The sequence below is a fragment of the Drosophila erecta genome, unplaced genomic scaffold, assembly GCF_003286155.1.
Source record: "Drosophila erecta strain 14021-0224.00,06,07 unplaced genomic scaffold, DereRS2 tig00000055-arrow-pilon, whole genome shotgun sequence".
In the NCBI taxonomy this organism is placed as follows: Eukaryota; Metazoa; Arthropoda; class Insecta; order Diptera; family Drosophilidae; genus Drosophila; species Drosophila erecta.
Genome location: NW_020825200.1, coordinates 18,946,921 through 18,974,211, shown reverse-complemented (window position 1 = coordinate 18,974,211; position 27,291 = coordinate 18,946,921). Strand labels below are relative to the sequence as shown.

Genomic DNA, 27,291 nt, shown 5'->3' with positions numbered 1-27,291 from the left:
GCTCGCTTTATCATTTCCGCCTCCCAAAAAGCCAGCTTATCGATGCTGGGCGCCAAATAAAGATTACCGCTTTATCTGGTTGCATGCTTACTGGGTGATTCCACGCAGGTCGATAAGCACTATTATTGAATTAAGACAAGGTGATTTCATTGATCAGACCTTACCCCCGCGCCAACGAACATTTTCATTAAATCAGAGGCGCAAAACAGCCAGTATACGGTCGCTTAATTCAACAGTTTATGGCCCGGAATATCAGCATATCAGCTTATCGATACCAATGACCGCAGCCCAGCAAAGTGCACTGGGTTCACTTATTATAATTCCCAGTCAGCAAATCGCTCTCTATCTGTTCAGACCGTGCCGAAACAAATTCGGGCTTTTGTGCTCATATTAGTTGAAATCAACAAGTGTTTCGGTTACTCAATCGTTTCCCGTGTGTTGGTTTATTAGGAATACAGGTTCTAAAGGCTACATTCAAATGGACGCCACCGAACAGCAAGGCAACGTAAGTAGCGGGATATTCGAGGCAAATCCTCGGGATTTAATAAATACTTTACAATAAATATAGGCTTACTTTTACGTACATATGTCTATAGTAAATAAGCTTGGCGTCTAAGCAAGCAGCATGTATAAACCCTGTATGCGGCACGCTCGGAAGCCAAAGCAAAATGCGTGGCTGTGTCCGATTAGCTCTCTAAAACGGCACCGCCTGTTCCACCAGCTTGTAGCCATGGCCGGAGTAGCTTCGCGGCGGGTACAGGACAAACAGACCCAACTGCAGCAGAGACAGTATGCAGCCCAGAAAGTTGGGAATCTGAAAAAAAAGCAATCAATCGGGGTCGTAATTAGCTGTCAGGCTAGCCAGTCGTGGGAAGTGGGTCACCTGGATGAATGAGTCCGATATCAGTATGCCGTAGATTAGCCACTGCAGGCTAACCAAGAAGGACGTGGCTATCAGGGGCAGGGGAAGGCTCTCGGAGTTCTTCGCCCGTATCACATGCAGCAAGCTAGCCAGCGGAGCGGCGAAGAAACACACGGTCACGATGCAGCACACAATTCCTGCAATTTTATTCAGGAATGTAGCAAACCTGACATTGTAGAACTTTATTCAAAAACGGGCTCGTACCTGTGACGTGTATCATTCGATCGCGCTGATCTTCCAGCCGATTTGTGAAGAGAATAACCACCACCAGAACGGTCAGAACGAATCCAAACTGCTTTACACAGGCACGTTTGTTGACGGTAAACACGTAGTAGATCAGCGTGTAGACCAGAAAAAGCGTCGATCCGATGATGTTGACCAGCACAATGCTCTGCTCGTTGGTTAAGACTCCATAGCGTAACCAAAAGCTGCACCTGTGCAAATATTTTCAATTTTTTTGAGTTGGTTAAAACCTGAACACAGGGGTAAATTGCCAAGTAAGCAGGCAAAGGGTCTTTAAATATGGATGCTGTATAAATTGTTATAGGAATGAACTTAGCTGATATCAAATCGATTTTGAATGCTAAATCTGTGAAGTTTGGAACGAATGTGGCTTGCTCCTAATATATGTATATATGTAAATCTAAAATCCGTGATAGTCCTGTGTAACTTATATACTCAAAACCAGGAGCATTTAAGTTATGGTTCAATCTTGATAACATGCCACTTAAGATTTTAACTACATGTGCAACATGTACAAGATGTGTATTTTAAGAAAACGTAGCCTAGCCAAGCGCGACCAATTCGAAGTTATCTTAGTAGTGCCAAGTCGGCAGTTTGAACTCACGATAAGAATCCGCATATGAAGGGAACTCCGGAAGAGTCTCCCGTGCTTTTCTTCTGTATGTACTTTCGGCATATCATGCTGCAAGTATAAGGAAATCAAACAGTTGCTATTGCTTTGGACAATGCTAGTTGCATGGGATTATGGAGGCCTGATGACGATGACTTACGCGCCGGAGAGGAACTGGAAGACGGTGCTGATCACCGCCGTCGTGGACAGCAGGGAGTCGTAGGCCACCGCCGACATAGCGATCGATCTCCTTAGTAACTAACGCTAAACCTATACGGTGGTAAAAGACGCTGCGGTTCCAACTACAACGTCAACAAAAAGCTGAACAGCTGGTCGCGGGCGTAGAGATGACACTTTCGACTAGAGATGGTCGCGTATGCAGTGGCTTAGTTACTAAAGTTGAAAATGTCTTATGTTGTCTGGGAAATCCTTTTTGTATCTGTGAAATAATTTACGTAAACACTTTAATTGATTCGTTTTTATAAAAAATCTCATCAAATTTCTTAAAAAATGTACCGCTCTTTGTCACATTGTTTCACATAAGATTTTTCTTTACTAACCGAAATATTTTGTTCTATCGATATAGCGCGCGCAGTTTAAAAGTTATTCGGAGATGCTCTACGATTCTGTCCGATTTTTTCCTCTGATTTTATCTGAACAAGAAATAATTTAATATTTTAAATGTTTTCTTGCTCTATTAAATTTTCTGTTGTTGCCTTCCTATTTGTATTAGTCAATATTTCTTTGCTGCCAAAGGTTTCTGGTAACAAAAGCGGATAGGAGCTTTTTATACCCGTTTCTCGTAGGGTATACTAGGTTCTTCGAAAAGTATGTAACAAGTAGAAGAAAGCGCTTGCGACCCTTTAAAGTATATACATATATTCTTAATCGGGATCACTAGCGTAGTCGATCTGGCCATTTCCGTCTGTCTGTCCGTCCGTATGAACGTCGATATCCCAGGAACTATGCAAGCTGAAATGCATGTATGCGATTATGCATGGACATCCTAGAGACATAGACGCAGCGCAACTTTGTTTCTGGATGTTGCCCACAACCCGTTTGCCTTGTCAATTTCCATAGGTATGCCCAAAAATATATTGGCCACGCCCACACTGTCAAAAACTGGCACGCCTTCTATTTTAAAAATTGTTTTGAAATTAAAAATTTTTTTTTTTTTTCAAATATATTTTGAAATTTCTTGTTTGCACTCCCACTAGCTGAGTAACGATAGTCGATAAGCTCGACTATATATGGTTTTACTCTAGCAAGGGATTAATATTTAGAAGCTCTTAGTGTTAGCAGGAAATATTTAGGTCATTTAAGAATATCAAAGTGTTTTTGATTTTTGTTATAATTGCTTTCGATAAAGAATTTTAAAACCCGTTGGGACCAATTCCTTTGGAAATAATTGCCTTTATCTATCCATATCATTTTATAATCACATTTGGTGATAAAAGCCATTTAAATTGTTTCCAAGGTATAAATACTTCGTCTTGTCTTATTTGTGCCTGTTACCCTTATCTGTTGCCGGCACCCAAAGCGTTGTTGTGGTTGCGATTCGTTCTTGGCGAAAGCTTTTTCTCCACCAATACCGCTCAGCTGGCGGCGTTCAGTCGCGCTCCCGACTCCAACGCTGCCGCAACGTACCGCTTTGATTCCGACTCGATCCCGCGTGCACTGCTGGCGGTGCGCCGTTTACAAACAATTGTGGTTTAGCATTCCGAACTGCTGGGGGATCGGGAACTAAGAATCTGCACTCGGTGCCCGTTGCACAACACTGTTTCGGAACCCGATACCTGCCTTACCGCCAATTGTTAACAATTGTTCTAACCGTGTTAACACGCACACATCGCAACCGTGTGCTCCGAGTGCCTTGGAAAGTGTTTCCTTAAAAAGTGGTGATTACCAGGCAAAGTCCATTATTATGGCCACCAAAAGTCAGCCGGCGGAGGCCCAGCAATTGTACCCGCAGCCCAACAGAGTGGAACTGCTCTCGGCGCAGACGGATCCCAACCAGGTGAGACTCTTTTCCAGGTGAGAGAGAGCGGGAAGATCACCGAATTTCCCTTGTATCTACCACCATTGTTTTGTGGCTGTTGTTGTTATTCTGTGGACTGTATCTCTGCACATGCACATTTTCTTTGTTTCTTTTTTCGATCTCGTTGTTTCTCGCTTTTATTTTTATCTCACGCATTTTATTTTTAATATTTTCCGCTCTTTCCTTTTGTTTTTGTGTGTAAATTTGCTCTGCTGTATGCGCTTCTATGTATAAATTTATTTTCTGTCATGCATAGTTGTTTTTAAAGTCGAAAAGAAATTTATGTGCATGTGCACACACAACCGACGGATTTGCATATGGTCGATTCCCCTACAGTGGAGCCTATGTTGACTTGATATAAACAAGTATGTAAATACAGAGCGGGTCAGAGTCAAAGAAATAGGAACATACGATCCACTTCTTTTAAGAATTACTTATGAACATCTGATCTATATTGTATAGATTTTTCGAATTAAAGTGCTTATGTTGATGGCAATATACATACATATGTTTAAGTTACAAGATACGAAAGACACGATTCCCTCTGTTTAGCTAGATTATATTATGTAACAGTAGGGGGGAGAAATTACTGTTTATGTAAATGGTTTAATAGTGTTAGCTTGAAAGCTTTCCACTGTACAACTTTTTTAATACTGTAACTTTGACCCTTTTGTGCACAAGTACTCGGAAACGCGTAATTTTCATTATTGGCCAAAAAGCCGATCTTCCAGTGTATACTCAGCTGATTTCCCAGTCATTTATCAGTGTATAAACTTTATCAGTTATAAAGAGACACCGCCTGCGGACTTAAATTCGGTTATAAATAGTATGCGGCCTAATCGCATCTGATCCTAAATGCTCTTGCTGAGAAATGGAAAGTTTTGCTCGTGGGTCAAGTTTAGTCGTTATTAGCGCCAATTATACTGATTATGCCAAAGCAAGAATTAATCATAGAGTACTGATAACGCAACCCCCATTCGAATCTCGAAATGACCCTGCACAATGACGCACTGAACTGCTATCGGAGTCCACATTTTGGGTACAACCAGGGGAACTAATGCTGCGGAGTAAATAATTGTGCTTGGAACACTTGCAGAAACCGCGATGGGGCAAGCTCCTGCTGCTGGTGGCCCTGGCAACCACATTTGGCGGCGCCGTGTCCACCGGGTACTGCATAGGCGTTATCAACGCCCCCTCGAAGGTGAGATTTAGACAGCCCCAGCGAGTGGAACGGATTCAAACGATATCTTTACAGCTGATGAAAGTTTGGTGTAATCAGACCCTATACGACACCTACGGGAGTAACCTCACCGCGGGCGGTCTGGATCTCTTGTGGTCGTGCGTCGTTTCTGTGTTCCTGGTCGGAGGCGCCATCGGTTCGCTGGGCGGAGCTGGAGCGGCCAATAAATTCGGCAGGTATGTAGCTATTAATCAATAAGATAAGGATAAGCCACTTGGATTTCCTCAAGTGTTTCTAATCCGCAAATACACATATCTATGGAAACCATTCATAAGTGGCACGTATTATGCCATACAAATTATTTACTGCACGGTTTTCGTAAAGGCATTCAAGTAATGAAAACAAATGTTTGAATCTATAGATTTCATTGCCCTTTATATTTTTTGGCAGCTTTAATTTTTCTATTTTTTTTTTGTGCTAGCTTCCGTTGTAATTAATATATATATTAAAATGAAAAGTACCAGTCCCTGAGTGATAAATTAATAAATACTTTACCTTTACAGAAAAGCATGCTTTCTTATCTGCGGCACCCTGTTCACCGTGGGAGCGGTGCTCTTCTTCTTCTGTCGAGCAGCTAGCTCCGTGGAGATGCTGGTGATCGGAAGGTTTGTCGTGGGGCTTGCCTCCGGCCTTGTGACCGCCACCCTGCCCATGTATCTGTCTGAGGTGTCTCCATTGGCTCTGCGGGGCACTCTGGGAGTCTTCATAGCCGTGGGCGTGACGGGGGGCGTGGTAGTGGGGCAGGTCTGCAGCTTGGCCGATGTCTTTGGCACTGAGGATCTCTGGCACTACGCCCTGACCGCCTACATGGTTCTGATCCTGGTCTGCTATCTGCCGTCGTACCTGTTCCCCGAAAGTCCCAAGTTCCTGTATATCGTTAAGGGAAATCGTGCAGCTGCCAAGCGGGAGCTTCAACGGCTGCGGGGCAAGAATGCGGAAGAGCTTATCGCCCAAGAAATGGCCGAAATGGAGGCAGAGGCAAATGCCAAGGTGCAGGCGAGCAGCTTTTGCGATGTGCTGCGCGACCCTCGTCTCACATTGCCCCTGATCATTGTCTGCTGCTTCCATGGTGGTCAGCAACTGTCGGGCATTAATGCGGTAAGTGGAGTAATCACCTTTTTCTTGGGCCTTCCTATTAATTTTTTGGCCTTTTAGATATTTTATTACTCGGTCAGCATCTTCGAGAAGGCCGGACTGTCCACGGTGGATGCGCAATGGGCCAATTTGGGAGCTGGCTGCCTGAATTTGTCCGTCTCATTGTTGGGACCTTGGCTAATGGCCACGTGCAATAGACGAATTCTGATGATGTTTTCTTGCGCTCTGTGCTCCGTTTTTCTTTTCACCATTGCCTTTGTTTTGTTTTATATTGTGAGTAATATTTGTTATTCGGCAAATCAGTATCTTTAATTGCCGTGTTACCTTTTTTTGTTCAAAGGACCAAGTTAGCTGCTTTGCAATCGCCTGCATCGTCTGCATCATGGGTTACATATTCTTCTACCAATTCGGGCTGGGTCCGATTCCCTACTTTATTGGCGCAGGTAAGTTGTCCCGTGACTCCATTGTTTGTGTGCATTCCAATATATCCATCAATCGTTACTGGGGCAGCTGCTCGTGTTTCGAAGAACTGATTCTGCAATTAAGGGGGAATTGGAATCGAATTGGGTTCAATGGCTGCCCAGCACACATTTGTTTACGGCCACAAGATACTAAATACGTTCCCAGACACACTCGCCATATAATTGAAAGCCTCGGTTATTTTTAGACCTATAACTGATTCGATTTGTACTCTTCAATTTGCAGAACTGTTTGAGGTGGCGCCCCGCTCCGTGGCCATGTCGATGGGCAGCTTGGCCTCGTGGACGTGCAATTTCATAATTGGCATATCATTCCCCCTGCTGCAGAATGCGTGGGGTGCCTTCGTCTTCCTGCCCTTCTCCATTACCTGCGTGCTGCTCTTCTTGCTCACGAAATTCTATCTGCCGGAAACGCGGGGACGCGATCCCTCGGAGGTGGCGCCTCTCGTATCGAAGGGCTTTCGCTCCAAGGTCAAATAAGACCTAGCCCAGTGGGCTCAACTTACAATTAGCCATAAGTAGCCGGGTGTTTGTGGTAATACGGTTTAACTTTCTGGGTGCAGTGGGCTGCTTAATGATTCGTCCAAGTTGTGTGCCTTTTGTTGATGTCGACAATAAGCCGGAATCCACGTTGTTCAGGGTGTAAGTGCTCTTACTAATTGAATTTACGTCTAGCCTGTAAGTTCTTTTGTAAAAAACAATAAATGCAAAAATTTATCTAACTTTAAGAGTCACCCTGTAAGAAAGCTTTGAGCGCTGCGTCCTCTTATCACTGCACATGTTCAATTAAAACGCCTTGGGACGGATCGCCAAGTAATACTCTTTTAATTAGATTTATTGTTGAACAAGAGCGCCGCGGAATCACTAGATACTCTTCCACGCCGTTGCGTTAGACAACTTAGGATTATGTCAACACTTGGAAGACTTAATTATACTCTTAACTCCCTATTATCCATGCTTAAGTGTCGGTTAATAAAATTTTGTATTTTCCACTACGAAAGATCTCTGATTGATTCGTAAGAGTATATAACTATTGACTTATATTGTCGGGAAGTAGTTGAAGCAAACAAACGCTCCCGTCTAACGATAAGAAAACAAGCATTCGTAAGACAAAAACGCTGAATTTATCTATGGCTGGTTATATGCTGTAAATGTATTCCAAGTCCGGGGCAAGCGGCGGGGATGACTCAACAAGCTGTCGAATGGCACTGAGTGAACTGTCGGATGCGAGTCACTTTCGGTTTAGCTTTTGCGGTGTCAGAATCGTTCCATCGCCATGGTTGTTGTAATGGTGATTTAAAACCTTTTCTTGATACTTTCTCTCTCATCCGCGACGAGTTTGTTTCTTAAGTCTTTCGTTTGTGCTTATTGCACAGTGCTAATCATATAAATCTCTCTGCCTTCCTTACAGCACGTGACTCCGCCAAAAGTCAATGGATGGACCCCGCTTCTGATGCTCATCTGTCTGACTGTAACGCTGGGCACCACCATTCCAGTAGGTTATTTCTTCGGGGTTCTCAATGCCCCAGCCGAGATTATAAAAAAGTGGTGCCAGGACATTCTGGCGGCCGAATACGACACCATCGTCACTGCCGGCCAGCTAGATATACTATGGACCAGCATTGTGTCCATCTACCTGATTGGAGGCATCTGCGGATCCTTCTTCAGCGCTGTGGTTAGCGATAAATACGGCCGGTAAGAGCTCTATACAACATTTTGATTGGATTCTTTCCATATTATATAGAGTGTTCGTCGAAGTATTTAACGCTTCTAAGAGAAAAGTAGTTGGCGTCCCATTTTCCCATCCAATTCAAAGGATTCCATTATATAAGAAGAATAAATTACAAATCCCTGTGTTCTTTTCAGTAAGGGATGCATGGTGATCAGTAGCATGCTCCTCATTGTTTCCGGCATTCTGTTCAACTGGTGTCGTGCAGCCAAATCCCTGGAAATGCTGATGACTGGTCGCTTTCTAGGGGGCATCGCGTCCGCTCTAATCTTCACAGCTCAGCCCATGTATCTGCTGGAGTCCGCTCCATCGGAGCTCAGTGGCAGCGTCGGAGTGTTCACCTGCATCGGCGTAACTGGTGGTATCCTGCTCGCCCAGGTGGTCACTTTGTCCCACTTGCTGGGGAGCGAACGACTGTGGCCTTATGCCTTGAGTTTCTACTGCCTATTGGTTATACCATCGCTGCTGCTGCTTTGGTGGTTTCCGGAGAGCCCGCGGTGGCTCTACTTGCACAAACAGGATTCGGCCGGCAGTGAGAAAGCTCTGTTGCGATTGCGTGGAAGAAATGCAGAGGAGGAAGTGCATCAGGAACTGCTTGAACTGAAGGCCACTCTCGAGGCCAAGTCCAGCTCCGAAGCAAGTTCTTTGTGCTCGGTATTAAGGAATAGGGAGCTGTGGCTACCACTCCTGCTAGTCTGTTCCTTCCAGGCCACCCAACAACTTAGTGGCATCAATGCTGTGAGTAATACACGTATGTCTCATATTGGATTTTGTGTTTATTTCTGGTTTTCTCGCAGATATTTTTCTACTCGCTCTCCATTTTGACTAATGCGGGTTTCTCTGACGGGGCAGCCACTTGGTTAAATCTGGGAATAGGAAGCTTTAATCTGTGCACCTCCCTTCTGGGACCACTTCTAATTCGCAGATTTCCGCGCCGTCCTCTAATGATGATTTCCTGCTCTATGTGTGCTCTAGCCCTGCTTGCCATGTCCCTGGGGCTATTCTTCTTGGAGAGATCAGAGAGCACGGTCCTCACCTACTTTTGTGCCGCCTTCATTTTAACATTTATCCTGGGTTTCCAGCTGGGGCTGGGACCAATCGCTTACTTCATAGGCTCAGGTTTGTAGAGCGAAACAAAGACAACACTTGTAGCTTATAATTTTTTTTACATTTTTAATAGAGCTCCTCGAGGATTCGCCTCGTCCTGTGGCCATGTCCATGGGCAGCCTTTTCTCGTGGATCGGAAACTTCCTCGTGGGTATGTGTTTTCCTTTGCTGCAGAGTGTTTGGAGCTCCTTTGCCTTCATCCCGTGCATGTGCGTGTGCCTCTACTGCCTTCTGCTCACCTGGCGTTACCTGCCAGAGACACGTGGCCGGGAGCCGAAGGATGTCAAGCTGCTAATGAGCCATGGGCTTTCCTCCAAGCGGAACGGAAGTGGCATGTACCTTTCCACATAAAATAAACAAGCTGGGCTTTCTTAAAAAACATATACTGTTTACAGCACTTTCTAAAGACATCTATTAAATATACATATATTCTATATAAATCTGAATTCCCCATGTAGGAGATGAAGTCCTAACGGAAAGATATTTACTGAGAAGTAAGTAGTTTAGTTGATTTGCAAGTCATGCTAAGCCTTGATCAATAATTTAGAAGAGGCACCCGAAGCTACTATTGGTGACCCCGATATTGGTAAGACGTCTGCATTTAAATATTTATTAAAAAAGTGAGTCTAAATTTGACAGAATTAAATAGCCTATAAGTATGCTTTAGTAATTTGTTGGTCTAGGCTGTCAACATTTTGGTTAAATCATTACAAAGTAATATGAAAATACATTGAGATCGAAGCAGATACACCACCATAAATTTCGGTATGGCCGAGGGAAAACAGGGCTGGACGGCCCTTCTGATGCTCATATGTGTGTGCATCACCGTGGGCACCGTCATCCCAGTTGGGTATGCCTTCGGCGTGGTGAATGCTCCGTATGCCGTGAGTAAATCGAGGAGTTGTACTCAATAGTCCCGACTGAAAGGCATGTCCAGTTCATAAGGTCGTGGATAATGGAATCGGCTCTAACGCGGTACTCATCGCGGCTGGGCGACTCCCAGATGACCATAATGATGTCGGCGGTGGTCTCCATATTCCTGATAGGTGGCATGCTCGGCGCTCCGTTTGCCCCGATCTTTAGTGCCCGGCTAGGCCGTCGAGGGATTCTGACGCTCAGTGGATTGCTCTTGTTGGTGTCCTGCATCTGCCAGCTCTTCTGTCGGATGGCCAACTCAATAGAGATGCTGCTGCTGGGGCGACTGATCGCAGGACTGGCTGCCGCTCTGGTCTACGCCACGCAACCCATGTACTTGGTGGAGTTGGCTCCGGCAGAGCTGAGTGGCAGCGTGGGAGTCTTTACTTGCATTGGGATAACCGGCGGCATTGTTTTGGGTCAGGTCTTTAGCTTTGATTTCCTTCTCGGCACGGAGAAACTGTGGCCCTACGCGCTTTCCGGTTCCGCCATTTTCGTCTTGATCGGACTGGCACCCATCTTCTGGTTCCCCGAGAGTCCGCGCTTCCTGATGTCCCAGGGCCGGAGAGAGAAGGCCAGGGTCACGCTGATGCGCCTGCGGCGGGATGAGGGACGTGTGAACGCGGAGATGGCGGAGTTCGAAGTCACCTCTGAGGCTGAGCGTAAGCGGGTCACCATGAAGGAGGTGCTGTGTAACAGTAGGCTCAAGTTGCCGCTGATCATCGTTTGCTCCTTCCACTTTGTCCAGCAGATGAGCGGCATTAGTTCGGTGGGCTACATTAAATACAAATATATAACTCATAACGACAGATATTTACTGACCATTTCCAATTTGACAGATATGGTTTTACTCCATAGAGATCTTCACCCAATCCGGATTCACTGCAGCAGTAGCTATGTGGCTCAACTTCTCCTTGGGACTTTTGAACTTCATGTCCTCCCTCTTGGGACCGTGGCTAATGAAAAGCTTTAACAGACGCCTTATGATGACGATCTCCTGCCTGTTCTCTGCCATCTTCCTGACCCTACTTGTCGTGGGCCTAAAACTAATGGTGACCTCATTTGGCTGCCCTTTAGGTTTTTATATTTTGACACGATATCCTCTTTATCTACCCATAGTTAACCATACGTGAGTTCTCATTCGCCTGCATCGCCTTTCTGTCGCTGTACATCATCACATTCAACATGGGTCTGGGGCCCATTCCCTACTTCATTGGCTCAGGTTGAAATCCGCGGTGGTAACCGGTGTATTGCTTATATCTTCCGATCCCACAGAGATTTTTGAGACGCCATCGCGTCCTTCGGCGATGGCCTTTGGAAGCTTCTTCAACTGGCTGGCCAACTTCGTTCTTAGCATGATCTTCCCCACCGTGAACTCGGCGATTGGACCATTTGTATTCCTATTATGTGTGGTGTTTTGTGCTTACGGGTTCCTATTAACCTGCCGATATCTTCCGGAGACGAGAAACCGCGATACCAAGGATGTGGCGTTGCTAATGGAGAACGGCTTCAAGTCCAAGATTAAGTAGGCACGACTCTTTGACTGGAGATTATCTCTGGAAATTTAAAATAAATATGTTGTTAGTAGGATCTCATCCAAATTAAGATTTCTTTGCATGTTGGATACTTGGCATATCTTATTGTGAACGAAATTTGCGTTGCGTAATCAAAAGCTTAAAATGCTCTCTTATCAAAAATGGCGTTTTTTATCGAATATAACTCGAAAACATCTAGGTTTTATCTGATAATATAAATATAATAATAATAATATAAATGATAATCTGATTATAAAAACTGATTTGAATTGCATTTCACAAAACCGCTATATTAAATATGTATATATTTAAAAATGTACAAATTACATTTTTTAAATATTTCACATATTGCTGACATCATCTATCGCAAACACCGTGAAGGTGGTGTATATTTAAAAAATCTTAATTATAGGACATTATAAAGTCGGTGCGATCGGCTACCTCAGAGAGGGATTCCTCTCTTTCCAAAAGATCGCCGATCCCCGATCCCCATTCGGAATCCAACGGTAGAACGCAGCGACGTCACAGGTAACGCGTCAATATGGCCGTCTATAAATACGGGTGCGAGTACGGTTCTCAGTGGGCAGCGGAACGTCGAGCAGCACGCACGGCCGGCGGATGAGGCACTTGCTCCAAAATCGCATTCGGCATCGGGAAACGGGCGGAGATGGCGGTGGCCAAATGAAGTGAGGTGAAGTGTGGTTCGGTTATAAATAAACAAGGCACGCGAAACAAACCAAGAAGTTGTTCTGTGCAGATCAGCCGGAATCGGGATCGGAAAAGTGTCGGGAAAATCTCTAAGGTAGCTGGTAGAAGGCATTCCTTGGCGCGCGTTGAATAACACTGATAAAATAATATACAGAGCGCGCAAACATAAATAATATTCCACATGCATAGCTCGCAAATACATCAGCTGCTAAAATAAACGAAGCGTTCGCAGCTCCAACAACAACGATCACAACAGCCGCCCGTCCGCCGCTCATGACGTCACGGTTGAGCATCTGGCGAGGAGCATCAGTAGCACCACCATCAGCAGCGAAACAAACCGAAACGATAAACAGGTTCGTGATCCTTTACAATGACCACAAAATGGATTTTACTACTGCAATGCCGCCTTAAAAATGAATGGTGTCGCTGGACCATTTACCAAAAAAGCTTCACCAAAAATATATCATTTTAAAACATAAATCAATGTGAAAAGAGTGAGCAGAGAATAAATATGGTGCTGTTTCGAAAAATATTGATATGATTTTAGGGTTTCGTTTATGTAAATAGTTTTTTACTATCCAGATCCCATAAATCAATTAGAATTGCGATTGAATTCAAAAGGATTCCTACATTTTCCTCCTGTCAATAACCTTTTTAATAATTTCCAGTTTCTAAGTGGACCATTTAAGAGGTCTCCAGCAAATATAAAATAATATTTTAATAAATAAACAGCAGTTCAATTTTCAAAACTATATTCGGATAGTCGCGACTTTCCTTGTCTGACTTCGTCCAGGTAAAGAGCCGATGAATCTATTAAAAACTAGTTTTTCCGCCGAAAACAAGCAAAGAAAGCAACCGGATACGCCACCAATTTTCCAAATTTGCGGTCAATGCTCGAAAATTAGTTTTCGAATCGTACATTTTCTGTGCCGATCTGTCATGTCAATTGGGGTGCTGGTCATCAATGTGTGGCGATGGCGATGGCGATGGCGATGATGTCGTCGCCGTAATTTCTTTTTTCCATACCAGCCAGCTAGCTTTTCGCCCCGCAATTGTCACCGCATTTTCAGCGTAATTAAATTTTTAAATCTCCTCTCGTGTAGCCGCTGACACTTAACATTCTGGGGCTGTCTGTCAGATTTAAACAATTCTGCTTTCAGTTTTCCTCTTGGCGTGGCAAATTAAAAGCGCTGAGAATTAATTGTGCAAGTGTGTTGGCCGAAGGACCTGCATGGCATAGTACTTGGCCAGGGTAGCAGGTCTCATGATGAGCAATGACTGACAACTGACACCCCAGATTGGCTGAGGACTTGGCAGTGGTGTAGCAACGAGGTTACCCCCGTCCATGAAAATGTAGCAGGGAAGTGCGCTCCAATCACTGCAGTCATGTCTGGCGTAAACAGAACCCGAGAGATATGACGCAACTTAGTGTCTAACTAAAAGGCAACTCAAGTGGCCGAGCAAAATATTGAAACAACACACTTAGGATATTTACAGAACCTACATAAATTGAATTATTCTATCCCTCTTCTTGTTGCCCGTGGAACCGCTTTCTGAGAAAGATCTAAACACATTACATTAGCATTGGCCAGTCGTTTCCTGCGCCTACCGCTTTGATCTTTTCGGTAATCTGCGGATTCGAGTTAGGACGTCTTGGAAATTTTCGGAGCAATTATAATTGAAAATTCCGATGCTAGGCGAAACAGACATTTCGAGCTAATGAGTGTACGGCAAAACGGAAAATGGCTTTACTGCCGCTGGCCAAAAATATCCCGGCAAACTCGCCCGAAGTGCATTTTAAGTGCCGGCCACAAAATGCGCTCAGTCTTGGCCAGAATCGCCGTGTCCGTCCTTCTCGTGGCTTAATTGCATTCAAAATATAAACAGTGGGGCATGTTTTTTATGTCAGATACTCCGCGGAATCGCCCTGTGAAAAGCATGATCCGCTAATGTGTTTTCCTTCCTTGGTTTTGTGTATTTTCATTGCAAACACAGGCTGGCAGGCCTCAGTTTTTAGTTTGTACATATTTGCTTGTGTTTGTATTTTTTAATTATGTATAAGCAAGGCAGACATCAATTGAAAATCAAATTTAATTTATGCCCGCTGGCAGAGTGCGTGCGAGATTGAGCAAATCAATGAAGATATATGTATCTACATACCTGCCAGATATCCCCCAATATGCTGGGCGGGCGAATGAGGTGCGTTAGGTGGGCAGATGGGCAGGTGGATTCCAAGGCCATCCAGATCCGTGGATGCGTGGATCCGCGGAATTTCAGCAGCCACAAATCAAGCGAATGACTGTCGGTCCCGTCCAGAACAGAAGTTTATAAAAATAATCCCCAATGAACTCGTATTTCACACCCACTAAATAAAACCCTAAAAAAAAGACGGAAAACAAACAACAACGCTGCGTTTGGCAACCGCAGACGCCGCATCGGATCGTTAGAAACTTTCCAATTTGACGCCACGGCTACGCCATCAATTCTCGAATCTAGACGAGTGTCATCCTCCGGCCACGCGAGAAATTTGAAATACCACACACAAACGATCCGTGGGGATGGGATGAGATGAGTCGCGATGAGACGAGATGATGTGACTGTTCCATAGGCCAGCTGCCAAGATTGTAGTCCAATAATTCATGTTCATGTTGGCCATTTATTAGAGAGCATAGAACACTGTATTAAAAATAAAAACCCATTCATGCTGCTAGGCGAAATATTCGATGCTCCCAAAAATGCCCGCAAACCGTCACCTTGCATGAGTTACATGCAGTTTTAGAAATTTCAACAAGTAATCAGCGCAAGTAAGTGGAAATAAAATATAATCAATTATTTTAATGGCCCAAAAGTATATATTTTCGAATGGGATTTTTGAGCTTATTTATGGATTTTGAATTCCTGCACGCAACCATTTGTCAATTAATGTCAATTTAAAGTGAATGCTTTATTTTGAAAACATTATCAAATGGTGAATTAGGATTTATAAAATTGAAAAGTTGGTTTAAAATTTTGTTTTAAATGTATGTTAAACATATAATTATTACAGCAGGAATTGATATACATTTTTGCGACTTTGAGGCCGTATATTTCACGATAATCCCAAACAATGAAAATAAACCACCCACACAAACAGAAGCAACGCATACATTTTATTTAAGAAGATTTATGCCGCCAAACACTTTGATAATGTAGCAACTTGTTTATTTACCACTCTGCACTGGCGATTCGGTAAACTAATTGTGGATATTTCCAGCGATAGGTAGCCGGAAATCCTTTCAGACGTCATCAATGCGAGTGCCGGACCAAACCCGAGCATGTCCAGGCGCTCGCCAGTGGAAGGCCAGCCGGAACCGGAATTAGGACCGAAACGGAAACGAACCGCGAAGACATGTCCTCCCAACGAAGCTCCTTCCGCCGGAAGGAGAAGCCGGCCTTTGAGCGCTTCAAGGACCACTGCCGCCACTTCACGGCTTTCATGTTCAGCAACGTGGGCATCATTCTACTGGTCACATTTTATATTATCGGCGGAGCGTTCATATTCCAGCGCATCGAGATATTCGAGTACGAGCGGCTGAAGTCGGAGAAACCGCACCGCTTTGTAGCACGGAACTTTAGCGGCGAATGCCTCAGCCGCATATGGGAGCTGACGGCGGAGAACATAAGCTTCTTCGACCACCACGCCTACAGGAGACGGTAAGTCGTCCAGGTGTTCTATACTTGAGCAACCTATTTGGTATTAGAATGCCGTAAGCCCAAACTTATCGCGGCAGGGTCAACGACGTACTTCTGGATTATCAGAGGGCCATAGTGAAGAAGCAGCTCAAGGGACCCGACGTGGAGCAGTGGAGCTTCTCCGGAGCCTTTCTCTACTCGCTGACGGTGATCACGACGATCGGATACGGGAACATTACGCCGCACTCCGAATGGGGAAAGCTGGTGACCATTCTGTATGCCATAATTGGCATGCCGCTGTTCTTGCTCTACCTGTCCAACATTGGCGACGTCCTGGCCAAATCTTTCAAGTGGATTTACTCAAAGGTGTGCTTGTGTCGCATTTGCCCCGGCGTGGCCAAGCGCCGTATAATCCGCGAAAGACGAAAAATGCGACAGTTGGCCAGAGCGGTGGGTTGAAATACCTAACACTCAAAAAAATGTTCACTGATTTTGGGTATTGACTGCGCAGCTCCAGATGCATGACATGGAGAATGCCCGGGGAAGCAGCAGCTACTCTAGCACCAGCAGTGCCACCTCCTCCAACAGCAGCAGTAGTGAATACACAAGGAGTTCCCGGCAGAGTTCCAGCCTCGTAGATATTCCTTACACCGAATCTGACTCGGATATCGAGCGGGAAATACGAGGCAGCACGGATGAGATTACAGTGCCAGTCACTGTGTGCGTCTTCGTAATGGTCGGGTATGGAAGTGTCTCCCTCCTTTGGTCAAATCCGAACTTCTAAGGGGTCCTTATAATTACAGGTATATCCTCTGGGGAGCGCTCCTTTTTGGTCGCTGGGAAGACTGGAACTACCTGGATGGGAGCTACTTCTGCCTCATATCGCTCAGCAGCATTGGATTTGGAGATCTGGTGCCAGGCGATCGTGTGGTATGAATATTCATAGATGCAATTTATTTCAGCGCCTTGTCGAACTCGCATGTAAATGTGAAGTTTTATTAGTTGTCATTCTAAAAGCAAAGATATTGATTAAAGATTAATATTATATTATTATTCCTTACACACACTTGTATGCGTTCTGAAAAGATACCTAAAATCTTCAACTAATTTTGCTTTTGGTAGATAACCGCCGACAGAGATAAGGTGGAGGTCAGCTTCATTCTCTGCGCCATATATCTGCTGCTCGGCATGGCCGTCATTGCCATGTGCTTCAATTTGATGCAGGTAAATTAAACAGAAATATCCCCAATATCGTTTCTAACGCACTTTTCTCCTTGCAGGAGCAGGTCGTTCACAACATTCGGGCGATCAAGCGGGCATTCAAGGCCTGCTTTCGGTGCCGCACCTCTTAGAAACCAAGCGGCCTAATCACAAAGATGTCCCGTCGTACAAAGTCATATTTTTATTTGCTGTTAGTGTAGGCTCTCCTAGGCTAGCTTAAGGTAGAACTGTACATATAACTAGACAAAATGTGTTCCTTTTTGGTAAATGTATAATACTTGTAATCATAAATGGAGATCAAAGCATGAATTTTAAAGTATTCTATGTTTAATACGAATGACAAGAGCATACATGCATTTGCACTTCTCTCTGGATGATAGAACAAATACATCGAGATCATCTTAAAAAAAAATTAGCCTCTACGCTAGATTGCTATCCAGCGGTATAGCGCTCCTTGGTCTCTGGCTCCCCCGTTCCATCCGCTTCTGCCTGGCCATTATTGCAGTCACCTCTCGATCCATTTCCAGCGGCGGGACAACTGCGATCTCTGCGTAATTGGGCAAGGTGGTGCAAACCCTGTTCGCACAGGCTTTCTGGAATTGCTTGACCAGATCCTCGGAAATGTTGCCCACACACAAATTGGTTAATAAGTCAAAGGCAGTGACTTTGAGGGCTTCAAATTGCTTTCGTGTCTTTCCTGTCACTTGCTTCCTTATGATTTTCTTCATTGTAATAGGCCCTGGAGACAATTTGCTAGGATCATTGGCAGCTAGCGTTTTCTTGGTGTCAACTATCAATTTTCGATAACGCACTTCCATCTTCATGGTGGGAGACGGCACCTTGGTGGATGATACCGACGAGTTCTTTTTCTTCTTCTGAAGAGGAGACCACACGGGTGTCGGTTTTGCTTTGCTGGCGGTGCCCGGTTTTTTACGAGAATATGTCCGTAGGGCGGATACTTTGGGTTTAGACTTGCTGTGGACGACTTCCATCGCTTGAAGGTTCTGTTCGATTACGTTCTCTTTTGGCATGACTGGCGGTGGGATTCTTGTCTCAGAAATGCTTAAGGGCGTAAAGTTGTTACGGCCCAATTCGTTAGCATGGACATTGGAGCCGTTCTTGCTTGAAATCACTGGCGATAACACCTCAATCTCTGAAAGACTATTATTTGTACAAGCTGACATCATAGACTTGGAGGATGACAGGCTCCCAGGTGCCTGCTCCTGGCATGATAATTCGTCTATGTCCATCTCCCCATCTGAAGGTAAGTGAAAGGGTCGGCAGCGCAACCTCTCTGGCGTTAGCTGCGGAACGGCGTTTTCCTTACCAGCCCGAGTTCTAAGAGACGAATTATTTATCGGGGTGCTCTTGGCCTTTGGGGTTGCGAGATTGACGGCGGCAAAGGAGCGCCGTGTAGGACTCTTCACAGTCCTTTTTCTGGAGCCCATGTCGCCCATCAAGGGATCCGACAACATCCTGCTCTCTGGACAGCACCTGCGATTTGGTATAACGTTCTGCAAGGTGATTCGCCCCCCGACGATTTGCGGCATGAACAGCTCGCTCTCGTAACCAGGACTCTCCACCAGGAGAACATTTTTGCCGGACAGCAGCTGGGTCTTGAAGTTCAACTCCTTTGGTGGTGCACGTTGCATGGTTAAGATTTGGTGGGTAAGTGCCGGTTCAAGTCTTATAAAAGTCTGAAACAAAATTTTCTTTGTCTGTAAGAGGCAACGTTAAAAGGAACTAAAAGTCGTATATTAATGTCAATTTGACATACCTAAAAGAATTGTGAACAGGACAGTAGAGCACTAAAAACCATTAAAATTCTAAAAAACTGAAGCACAGGGCTGCATCGTATACGATTCTTAGACTTGTTAGTGATGATATTTCCTGACCACAATATATCCCATTAATATGTTGAATATATTAAAAAAATACCTATTTAAATCATCTTTTTATTTATATATATATATATTTTTTTTTATTATTCAAAACAATTAATATTTAATATAAGGTTTCTGCTCACGACTACCTCTAATGCTGACAATCGATATTTAACAGTGAGTTATCGGTAACTGGCAGTTACATGCAGTAAAGGAGCGAAAGGCAATTATTCCATATAATTTTGTACGACACAAAGTTGATTTTATTGATGACAACAATTGAGGATATTCATGGCTGATGTTTAGTGTGAAGCTACGAAAAACAAGTCACTGAGAATAATACATTTTACCGAAGGTATGGTGTGGAAAGTTTGGTAATCGCAGTGCAATGAAAGCAGAAACACACAAATACAATGCCATTTAGCCAGTGAAAAGTAATGAAATAAGTAAATGCGACTAGTGCGTTTCTTTTATTGCATTTTGCACATTTGCCACGCGACATACCAAGCCGAAAATAGATTAACGATGATTCATTTCGAAAACAAAGCCAAAATAAAGGTGGTGGAGGTGGACTAACATGACGTAGTGCTTCCTCCCCCCACTAACAACCAACCCCTTCCAGGTTGCCTCATGCCAACAAAAACATGTTTGATCCCCCATTATCTCATTTCTAAGACTAGCTTGATTTATAACGCCTTTGTTGGCGCTCTTTCTGGCTTCGTCCATAAAGATACAGTATCTTCTAGTTCTAATTGGGTTAATCTGTGGGCACATTGCCTTCGAGACCAGCATCGGTATCTGTGGTCTGCTGACTTTGTTTGGTTTGCCCGAGCGACCCAAAAGATTAATCTGTGTGGGAGGCGTGCAGGAAACCGAACAGTTGGCACTGGTAGAATAAAAAGTTTAGATTTTCCCACGGACTTATCAATATACAAACAAAAAGAAATTGCATCGGAGAAACCCCGATCAGCTGGGCTCTTATTGATTCTGAATCAGTGTTTTCAAATGCACTATAGCTTCTGGTTTCTTTGTTTTTTCAGTGATTCATGGTCATGTCTGATAACAACAACATTTCCTACTGTCAGGCGGTGGCCAATCGCACTTCGTTCTTTACCACCGCCTACAATGGCATTCCGGAAACCCTTATACTCAACACAATTTTTTGGGTTCTCCTGATCCTTTTGTTTACGACTCTGCGACACCAGGCAGGTGACTTTGGACGTCTGGCGCTGGTCAACAGCAATGGCAGCAAAAAGCGCTGGACGGAGATTTTCTACTCGCGAGCCGCCAGTGTGGTCGATCCCCAGCCGAGCACTTCAACGCAGGTGACGCCGAGGCCAAGTGCCACCTCCCAAGGAATTGCCGACTCCACGCCCTTATCCCCCATCCAGCCGGAGGAGGGTCTCTTTGGCTGGATACGGGTTACGCTGAAACTGCGCAAGGAGACCATTCTGCTGCATACTGGACCCGATGCCGTGCACTACCTGTCCTTTCAGCAGCACCTAATGGCTGTAATGGCATTGGTTACCATCGTCTCGCTAGTCATCATCCTGCCTGTCAACTTCCTGAATGGTCCCAAGGAAAATCCGTATGATGTGAATGCCTTCGGCCGCACCACAATGGCGAATCTCTCGCCGGAGTCGCCTTGGCTGTGGGTGCACACGATCATCACGATACTGTACATTCCGCTCGTAGTACTTATCATGCGGCGAGCTTCGGGACGGAATGCCTTCAAGAAGGCAGCCACCCGCACTATTATGATTTCAAACATATCCTCTAGCGATCGTAACAAGACTGTGGTACGGAACTATATGCAGGAGCTTTTTCCGGACGTCACCATCGAAAATGTGTCCATAGCGTACAACATTTCAAGACTTTACGTGAGGAACGCCGAGTTCGAGCGAGTTCACGAAGCACGATTGTACTGCGAACAGCATAGGAATAGGGATACTCTTATGGTAAGTTCATATCCTTCAAACTTGTAGAGAATCCGATTCACACAGTCTATTATAGGCCAAACCAGACATGTGTTCCTGCAAAAAGGAGAACGCCTACGAGTATTACCAGCGAGAGGAGCGCAAGTTATCCGGCGATGTTGCCCGTCTGCGTGCTTCAGCCATGAATGAGCCCCTGGACGTTGCGTTTATCACCGTGTCCACTGTACAGGAGGCCCAGAACATTGTAACCCACTTTACACCGGGCACCTACCGTCAATGGCACTTGGTGTTCGCTCCGTCGCCTGATGACCTCTTTTGGGAGAACTTGAATGTGAATAAGAGTCACTGGTACTTAAAGTTCTTCTGCGTGAATACAGTGCTATTCCTTGTTCTCTTCTTCTTGTCCACGCCGGCCATGGTGGTAAGCCTTCTAAACAGTCGACCATGGGTAAAGGAAACGGAGGGCAAGATCTCTCCGCTCGTTGCCGACTTCCTGCCCACCTTGATGCTCTGGACCCTATCGGCACTGATGCCCGTGATTGTTGCTATTTCGGACAAGTGGATGCGGCACTACACGCGCTCCAAGCAGAACTACTCAATCATGACGAAGTGCTTTGGCTATCTGCTTATGATGATCTTGATTCTGCCTTCCCTCGGACTGACATCGGCACAGGCGCTGCTAGAGTGGGGATTCACAAATCAGGCTGATCGTTGGCAGTGCGTTTTCTTGCCTGAACGCGGCTCCTTCTATGTGAACTACATCATTACGGCTGCGTTTATTGGTACTGCGTTGGAGCTGCTACGCTTCCCGGAGCTGATTGTGTACATCTGGTCATTGCTAAAGGCTAAATCCAAGGCTGAGACGCCGTACATTCGCAAGGCTATACTAATCGAGTTTCCTTTCGGAACGCACTACGCCTGGACAACGCTCGTTTTTACTATAGCCATTGTATATAGCGTAGCCTGTCCACTGATCATGCCCTTCGCCATGATCTACATCAGCCTAAAACACTTCGTGGATCGCCACAACCTCTACTTTGCCTACGGGCCGTCAAACATGATATCACGAAAGGGTGGTAAGATCCACTCCACGGCAGTTACGATGACCAAGTTCTCGGTCGTGATCTTGGTGCTGGTCATGGCCATGATTTGCTACTTCCGCGGCGAGAACGGAATGGCTCGGTTCCTGCTGCTTATCATCAGCCTAGCTATCACCCTGACTTTGTTCACCTTTATGTCACCAATTAAGCGGTGTGCGGCCACGAGACGCCCGAGCATCGTGGAAATTGCCGGTCCGGCACCCATATACGTGCCCGATGTGCTAAAAGATAATGGGGTAAGGACCAGCAGTGTACGACCCTCAGTGGCAGGATTTGGGGGCTATGGCTCTGACAGCGTGTCCGAGTACGACAGCTCACAATACAGCGTCAACAGTGTTGGGGCGTAAATGGGAGATACTACAAATATTTTTGTAAAATATCTACGAAAGCCACTGAGAACTTTGCAAGTTGGCAGCTTTGATTTACATACGAAAGAACGACAGGAGGATAACACCAAGGCAATTTGTGATACCTAAACCAGCCTCAATGTCATTTATAATATGACCCCCGAACGCAAACGCGATCCCAATATTTATTTCTGATCTGTTTATAATCTACATCTACCTAATTTCCCAATTTTTTGTGTAACTGTATATACTATATTCCTTTGGTAAATGCTTAACAAAGGGCTCGACGCTAATTTTTCGAGGCAGTCATGCTGCTAATATTTTACAAATGAAACACGAAGTGCATTATTTTCACGTAATTTTTTATTTATGGTAAATAAAAAACTATTAAGTTATGCATATCTCTTTTGCATACAGAGCTACTAGTACGAGTTATAATTATTTTAATATTTCCTTTAGAAAATTAGCCTGCAAATGTCACTTCTATTGTTAGTTGAAGGAGAATTACCATTAAAAGTATACATATTAGAATTAGTCCAATAAATAAGTTTATTGAACACTTAGTTTGTTTTCGGTTCGAAAACTTTTTAAATTGCTGAAGGTATCGACTTTCAGGGAGCGACAACCTACTTCACGGGACGCGGCTTGTAAATGAAACGCTTAATTTATTGTGTGATAAGGTAACTTACAAAAAGAACTGTCGCAAACACACTACTAGCTGGCGGATTGTTCAACGATTTAGTTAAAGAAACAAAATTACAGCTGAAAAACTTTCTGAATATCCCCGATCGGACCAGGACACTCCAAAAACTTAATTAAACTGCTAGTATGTATGTGTATGGTATAGAACGAATTACAATCGAATCGGTGTTCGGATTTCACAGAAAACGAGGCCATTTATGCCACATAGTTGTATTGGTTTTGATTATCCTTGTCCCGCTCCATGTAGTCGCGGTCGATGAGCGACTCGATTCGCTTTTTAAGGTCAGCGGGCTGGAATACCAACAAACTTATTAACTTCTTGCTATCGAAAATAAAAAGGGTTAGTGAACGCACCTTGACGGGGAAGGTAAGCTGGTTGAACAGCTCGGTGATGAGAAGATTATGGCTGAGCGTTTTCCGCATTTTCATAATGCGCACAATAGCCGCATCAATTTGATACTGGCGATCCTGAAATACACGCTCCTCCGTCGCCTTTTGCTCCTCATTCTAATAGAAAAGGTATATTATTAAGTTTTTGGGAATATCATCAAAAGTCAAGGCACTTACTGTCTCTTTCATCTGTATTTGGTTGATCTTGATTCTAAACAATTTGTTTGTGAACTCATTGTTAAAGTCGAACTGATCGCCATCCAAAATTTCGCGGCCTTTCGGTGTTTTTGTTATGACGCGGGCGCGTCCACAAGCCAGGGACTGAAGTGTTCTACGTAACTCTCCATCCTCGATTAGGGTGGCGGCCAATATCTCCTCGTAGCTTAGAACTGGCTTATCATTAAACAATAGAAGAACAAGGGCTTGAAACAGCGAGACCAACAATTCTTTCGGACCCTGTAAAACAAACGTAAGAATTGCAACCGCATAAGAAACATTATGAGCCGTTTTAGTTACCGCATCGAACTGAGCACGCAGCATACAATTCCCTAATGTAGGCTGCCACTGCAACTTTCGCCCGCTATGCTTTTCTAGATAAAACTTGTTAAAAATCTGCTGCGGATTAATGAACTGTGGCGGCATTGTGACCTCTGTAGGCGCATATGTAGGCCAGTACCCCATGGTCAGAATGCTGACGCACAAGTCCAAGTTGTGGACATCGCGGTTGTTGCTTAATGCGTGTCCGCGGAACGCAATGTTGATATCTCGGCTCAGTTCCATGTCCTTAAACATGCCCTCCAGCTTGGACGTAAAACCACCACCGCACTCCTGCTTAAGCTTTGACAGCATGCTCTTTTCGGAGTCCACTGATGCCGATTTGCCCACAAGTAATCGTTTGGCTAAGTCCTAAAAGGGTATTAGTCATTAATAATTTGTCAATATGCAACGGATTGGCACAACCTTCTTGTAAAACGCTTCAAAGACATCTTTGCCATGTATAAAACGAAATAGAACCATGATTTTATCTAGAGTCTTTTCCAACTCCTCATCCGTGGTTCCCTTGTTGCCTGATCGCAGTTTCATATCTACGTATTTAGCTAGTGGAAGAATAAGGTTTATCAAACTCCAATATAGTAAGTACACGGGGGGCTTACCAATGAGCTCGGCCGGCTTGTTGGCACGTTGGTTGATAAAGAACTCAAAGGCCTCGCGCAACGAGTTTGTGAATTTCTCATTGTGCTCAAAGCAGGTGCGAACAATCACATCCATTTTATCCTTGAAATCAAGCAAATCTTGGACCATGCTCTTATCCTTCTCGGGATCAATGACAATGGTGCGTCCTTTTTTCTGAAAGTAGGGATTTTGATGCGTTATATTATTATGTTCTACATTGGTTAAAAGAAAGGTATTTTTTAATAACTTTATTTACTTAAGAATAAATGCATACCTTAATGAAACCATTGAAGTTGCCGCACAGCTCAGATGTTCCATTTTTCACTCGACTAAGCAGCCCGTACAAAAGCGTGAGATCGCTCAGTCTGTTGTCTTCTAACAATGAATCCAAGCCCTTCTGCAATATTGACGTTAGGTGTTCGGCGAGTAACTCCTTTTCCACATTGTAAATCAGCGGATGTCTGCGAGAAATACATTAATAAATGCTTTTTTTTAATAACGCCAGCATACTTGGTGCTTGAGTCTAGATAGTGACGCAAACGTTCGTTCTCTTCTGCCAAACGCTTGTTGACGTGCTGTAAGTACTCAGGAACCTCTAGTTCCTGCATCTTGCGTTGACTCTCAGCCTTATACAATTGGTTGGTTGCGTCGAGGAACTTCTCCTCAAAGGAGCTGGTGTAGATTTGCAGGTCGCATAACATGCGAACCAAACTCTTCAGCAAACCGCGGTCCACGGTAGAGCCTTGTCGTTCTTTTTCAATAAGCGTTAGTAAACCGTCGACGGTTCGCTTTTGGACAACGCTGTTTTGAGCAAAATGGATGCGAAAAAGGTCCAGCCCCATGTCCCAAATAGAGTGAATGGACGAATTCTGCAGCACATAAGTTCGATCCATATACAAGAATATGCTGCGAATCATGATCATTTGTTGGCAGAACGAGAGCCACCAGTGGTTAATCTTTTCCAGCAAAATCTAAAAAGCAATAAAAGGAGATAAGTGAGCCTTTTTCTATCTAAACAGCAATATACCAGTTTGTCCATGCTGCCGCCGGTAAGCTCCTTGAGCTTAATATTGCGCTTTACGTGTTGCTCTGTTAACTCCTTGAGTTTCGCGTACAATTGCGCATCCATCTTGTGGCTGCACATGTTCACCACCGCCTGGTAGAGCTCCTCCAGCGAATATTTAATGGGCTTGGAGAGTTGGATGGCGATTACGGCTTCTTCAAGCTTCACGTACGTATCCTTGGAGTAGTTATCGGGCAGTGTGGGCTTATCTAAGGAAGCAAGTTGAATCATGCAGTGTAAAAATAGTTTGGATCTAAACAGGACCTACCCTTAAAATTCTTAATCACTATCTTCTTGACATCGCCGGGCTTGCTGTTGTGAATAGCCCCCACGCGATTGAGGAGATTTGAGGTAGTTGAAGCCGTGCGGATTTCGCCATGGCTGCCGCCCAGCTTGGAAAAGTTTGGCAGGCGCTCGCCGTTGGTTGACGCAGAATTCATGTTTTGGGCAGCGAAGGCACTGCGGCCCAGGCTCGAGGCGGCGGCAGCGGTGGGGGCGACGTTCTCGGCCTTCTTCAGGCAGGCGGCGATGTTCTCTGTGTTCTCGTGCAGCTCAGTTGTGTCCATGGGCTTGTACTTCTTGGCCGCACTCATAGCTTTGGGCCCCTGCTGCCAGCAGGCACTCCACTCCGTTCCTGTTCGCCTGATCCTGACCTGCTTCCGTCGCACCGGCTTTGCTTAGTCCTGGCCGTGCAGATCAATTATTGATTTCAGACTCCGCCTTTAAGGACTGGAATTGCAGTTGGTTTTTTTTATACGTACCCCACAAAGTGTTACCAGCAATATTCCTAATATTTTTGCTACTTTTGCACTGGGGCCGACAACAAATTGGCAACTCGCGACTTCAAGGCGAAGAGACTTCTGGGGAATTTTCCGGCTGCGAAGTAGGTTTTTCCGACAGACGGCGTCCTGGTGGACAAATTGGGATCCTTCAGCGCCTGGGAGACTATTAAAATCGAAACAACTTCGCAAGTACAATTACACAGCCAGCATTTTAATCTTTCGTTTTTGGTTGCATGCGGAAAATATTGCTTTGTAGGATATCGGACGAATCAAAACATCGATTGACGGCTGGTAATCGATATCTTACCGGGTATCAGTACTTATCGATATTGGGGTTAATCAGATTAACATTGCTTATCGCTGTTAGCACGACGCATTGTTTTTTCCACGAAAGTAATTT

General features: G+C 44.7%; 8 protein-coding genes across 12 annotated transcripts; 5 read left to right on the top strand and 3 right to left on the bottom strand.

Annotated features, from left to right (window-relative positions):
* Positions 1-410: 410 nt before the first annotated feature.
* LOC6543163 (sugar transporter SWEET1) lies at positions 411-3,764 on the bottom strand. 2 transcript variants are annotated; one of them, XM_026978871.1, is made up of 6 exons: positions 3,682-3,764; positions 1,936-2,214; positions 1,770-1,847; positions 1,127-1,356; positions 884-1,059; positions 411-814 (listed from the first exon to the last, which is right to left on the bottom strand). In XM_026978871.1, the coding sequence occupies exons 2-6, from the start codon at positions 2,010-2,012 to the stop codon at positions 695-697; spliced, it is 681 nt and encodes a 226-aa protein (XP_026834672.1). In that variant the 5' UTR covers positions 2,013-2,214; positions 3,682-3,764; the 3' UTR covers positions 411-694. The 2 variants fall into 2 exon arrangements, with proteins under 2 accessions (XP_026834672.1, XP_001970522.1); XM_001970486.3 differs by lacking the exon at positions 3,682-3,764 and adding an exon at positions 3,291-3,380.
* LOC6542516 (solute carrier family 2, facilitated glucose transporter member 1) lies at positions 3,385-7,627 on the top strand. 2 transcript variants are annotated; one of them, XM_001970485.3, is made up of 7 exons: positions 3,385-3,792; positions 4,910-5,014; positions 5,069-5,229; positions 5,557-6,151; positions 6,209-6,421; positions 6,489-6,591; positions 6,854-7,627. In XM_001970485.3, exons 1-7 carry the CDS (start codon positions 3,700-3,702, stop codon positions 7,105-7,107), a joined length of 1,524 nt encoding a protein of 507 aa, XP_001970521.1. In that variant the 5' UTR covers positions 3,385-3,699; the 3' UTR covers positions 7,108-7,627. The 2 variants fall into 2 exon arrangements, with proteins under 2 accessions (XP_001970521.1, XP_026834671.1); XM_026978870.1 differs by lacking the exon at positions 3,385-3,792 and adding an exon at positions 3,856-4,178.
* A 232-nt stretch (positions 7,628-7,859) lies between these two features.
* LOC6541896 (solute carrier family 2, facilitated glucose transporter member 3) lies at positions 7,860-9,863 on the top strand. Its single transcript, XM_001970484.3, has 5 exons — positions 7,860-7,918; positions 8,039-8,322; positions 8,494-9,094; positions 9,154-9,475; positions 9,537-9,863. The coding sequence occupies exons 1-5, from the start codon at positions 7,904-7,906 to the stop codon at positions 9,812-9,814; spliced, it is 1,500 nt and encodes a 499-aa protein (XP_001970520.1). The 5' UTR covers positions 7,860-7,903; the 3' UTR covers positions 9,815-9,863.
* Positions 9,864-10,157: 294 nt separating this feature from the next.
* On the top strand, positions 10,158-11,952 carry LOC6541594 (solute carrier family 2, facilitated glucose transporter member 3). The gene is made up of 5 exons (XM_001970483.3): positions 10,158-10,347; positions 10,401-11,147; positions 11,218-11,430; positions 11,498-11,600; positions 11,654-11,952. Exons 1-5 carry the CDS (start codon positions 10,231-10,233, stop codon positions 11,905-11,907), a joined length of 1,434 nt encoding a protein of 477 aa, XP_001970519.1. The 5' UTR covers positions 10,158-10,230; the 3' UTR covers positions 11,908-11,952.
* Positions 11,953-12,481: 529 nt separating this feature from the next.
* On the top strand, positions 12,482-17,817 carry LOC6541844 (potassium channel subfamily K member 16). Its single transcript, XM_015159266.2, has 7 exons — positions 12,482-12,974; positions 15,875-16,314; positions 16,392-16,743; positions 16,805-17,034; positions 17,097-17,223; positions 17,416-17,517; positions 17,574-17,817. Exons 2-7 carry the CDS (start codon positions 16,010-16,012, stop codon positions 17,643-17,645), a joined length of 1,188 nt encoding a protein of 395 aa, XP_015014752.1. The 5' UTR covers positions 12,482-12,974; positions 15,875-16,009; the 3' UTR covers positions 17,646-17,817.
* LOC6541254 lies at positions 17,678-20,123 on the bottom strand. The gene is made up of 2 exons (XM_001970481.3): positions 20,091-20,123; positions 17,678-19,232 (listed from the first exon to the last, which is right to left on the bottom strand). The coding sequence occupies exons 1-2, from the start codon at positions 20,121-20,123 to the stop codon at positions 17,934-17,936; spliced, it is 1,332 nt and encodes a 443-aa protein (XP_001970517.2). The 3' UTR covers positions 17,678-17,933.
* LOC6541529 (CSC1-like protein 2) lies at positions 19,549-23,203 on the top strand. 3 transcript variants are annotated; one of them, XM_001970480.3, is made up of 3 exons: positions 19,549-19,752; positions 20,438-21,355; positions 21,411-23,203. In XM_001970480.3, exons 2-3 carry the CDS (start codon positions 20,444-20,446, stop codon positions 22,779-22,781), a joined length of 2,283 nt encoding a protein of 760 aa, XP_001970516.2. In that variant the 5' UTR covers positions 19,549-19,752; positions 20,438-20,443; the 3' UTR covers positions 22,782-23,203. The 3 variants fall into 3 exon arrangements, with proteins under 3 accessions (XP_001970516.2, XP_026835335.1, XP_026835336.1); XM_026979534.1 differs by lacking the exon at positions 19,549-19,752 and adding an exon at positions 19,772-19,856; XM_026979535.1 differs by lacking the exon at positions 19,549-19,752 and adding an exon at positions 19,773-19,831.
* A 103-nt stretch (positions 23,204-23,306) lies between these two features.
* Positions 23,307-27,200, bottom strand: LOC6541846 (cullin-4A). Its single transcript, XM_001970479.3, has 11 exons — positions 26,871-27,200; positions 26,378-26,792; positions 26,074-26,318; positions 25,557-26,017; positions 25,321-25,507; positions 25,028-25,220; positions 24,834-24,970; positions 24,390-24,779; positions 24,051-24,329; positions 23,838-23,990; positions 23,307-23,774 (listed from the first exon to the last, which is right to left on the bottom strand). Exons 2-11 carry the CDS (start codon positions 26,700-26,702, stop codon positions 23,679-23,681), a joined length of 2,466 nt encoding a protein of 821 aa, XP_001970515.1. The 5' UTR covers positions 26,703-26,792; positions 26,871-27,200; the 3' UTR covers positions 23,307-23,678.
* Positions 27,201-27,291: the final 91 nt, after the last annotated feature.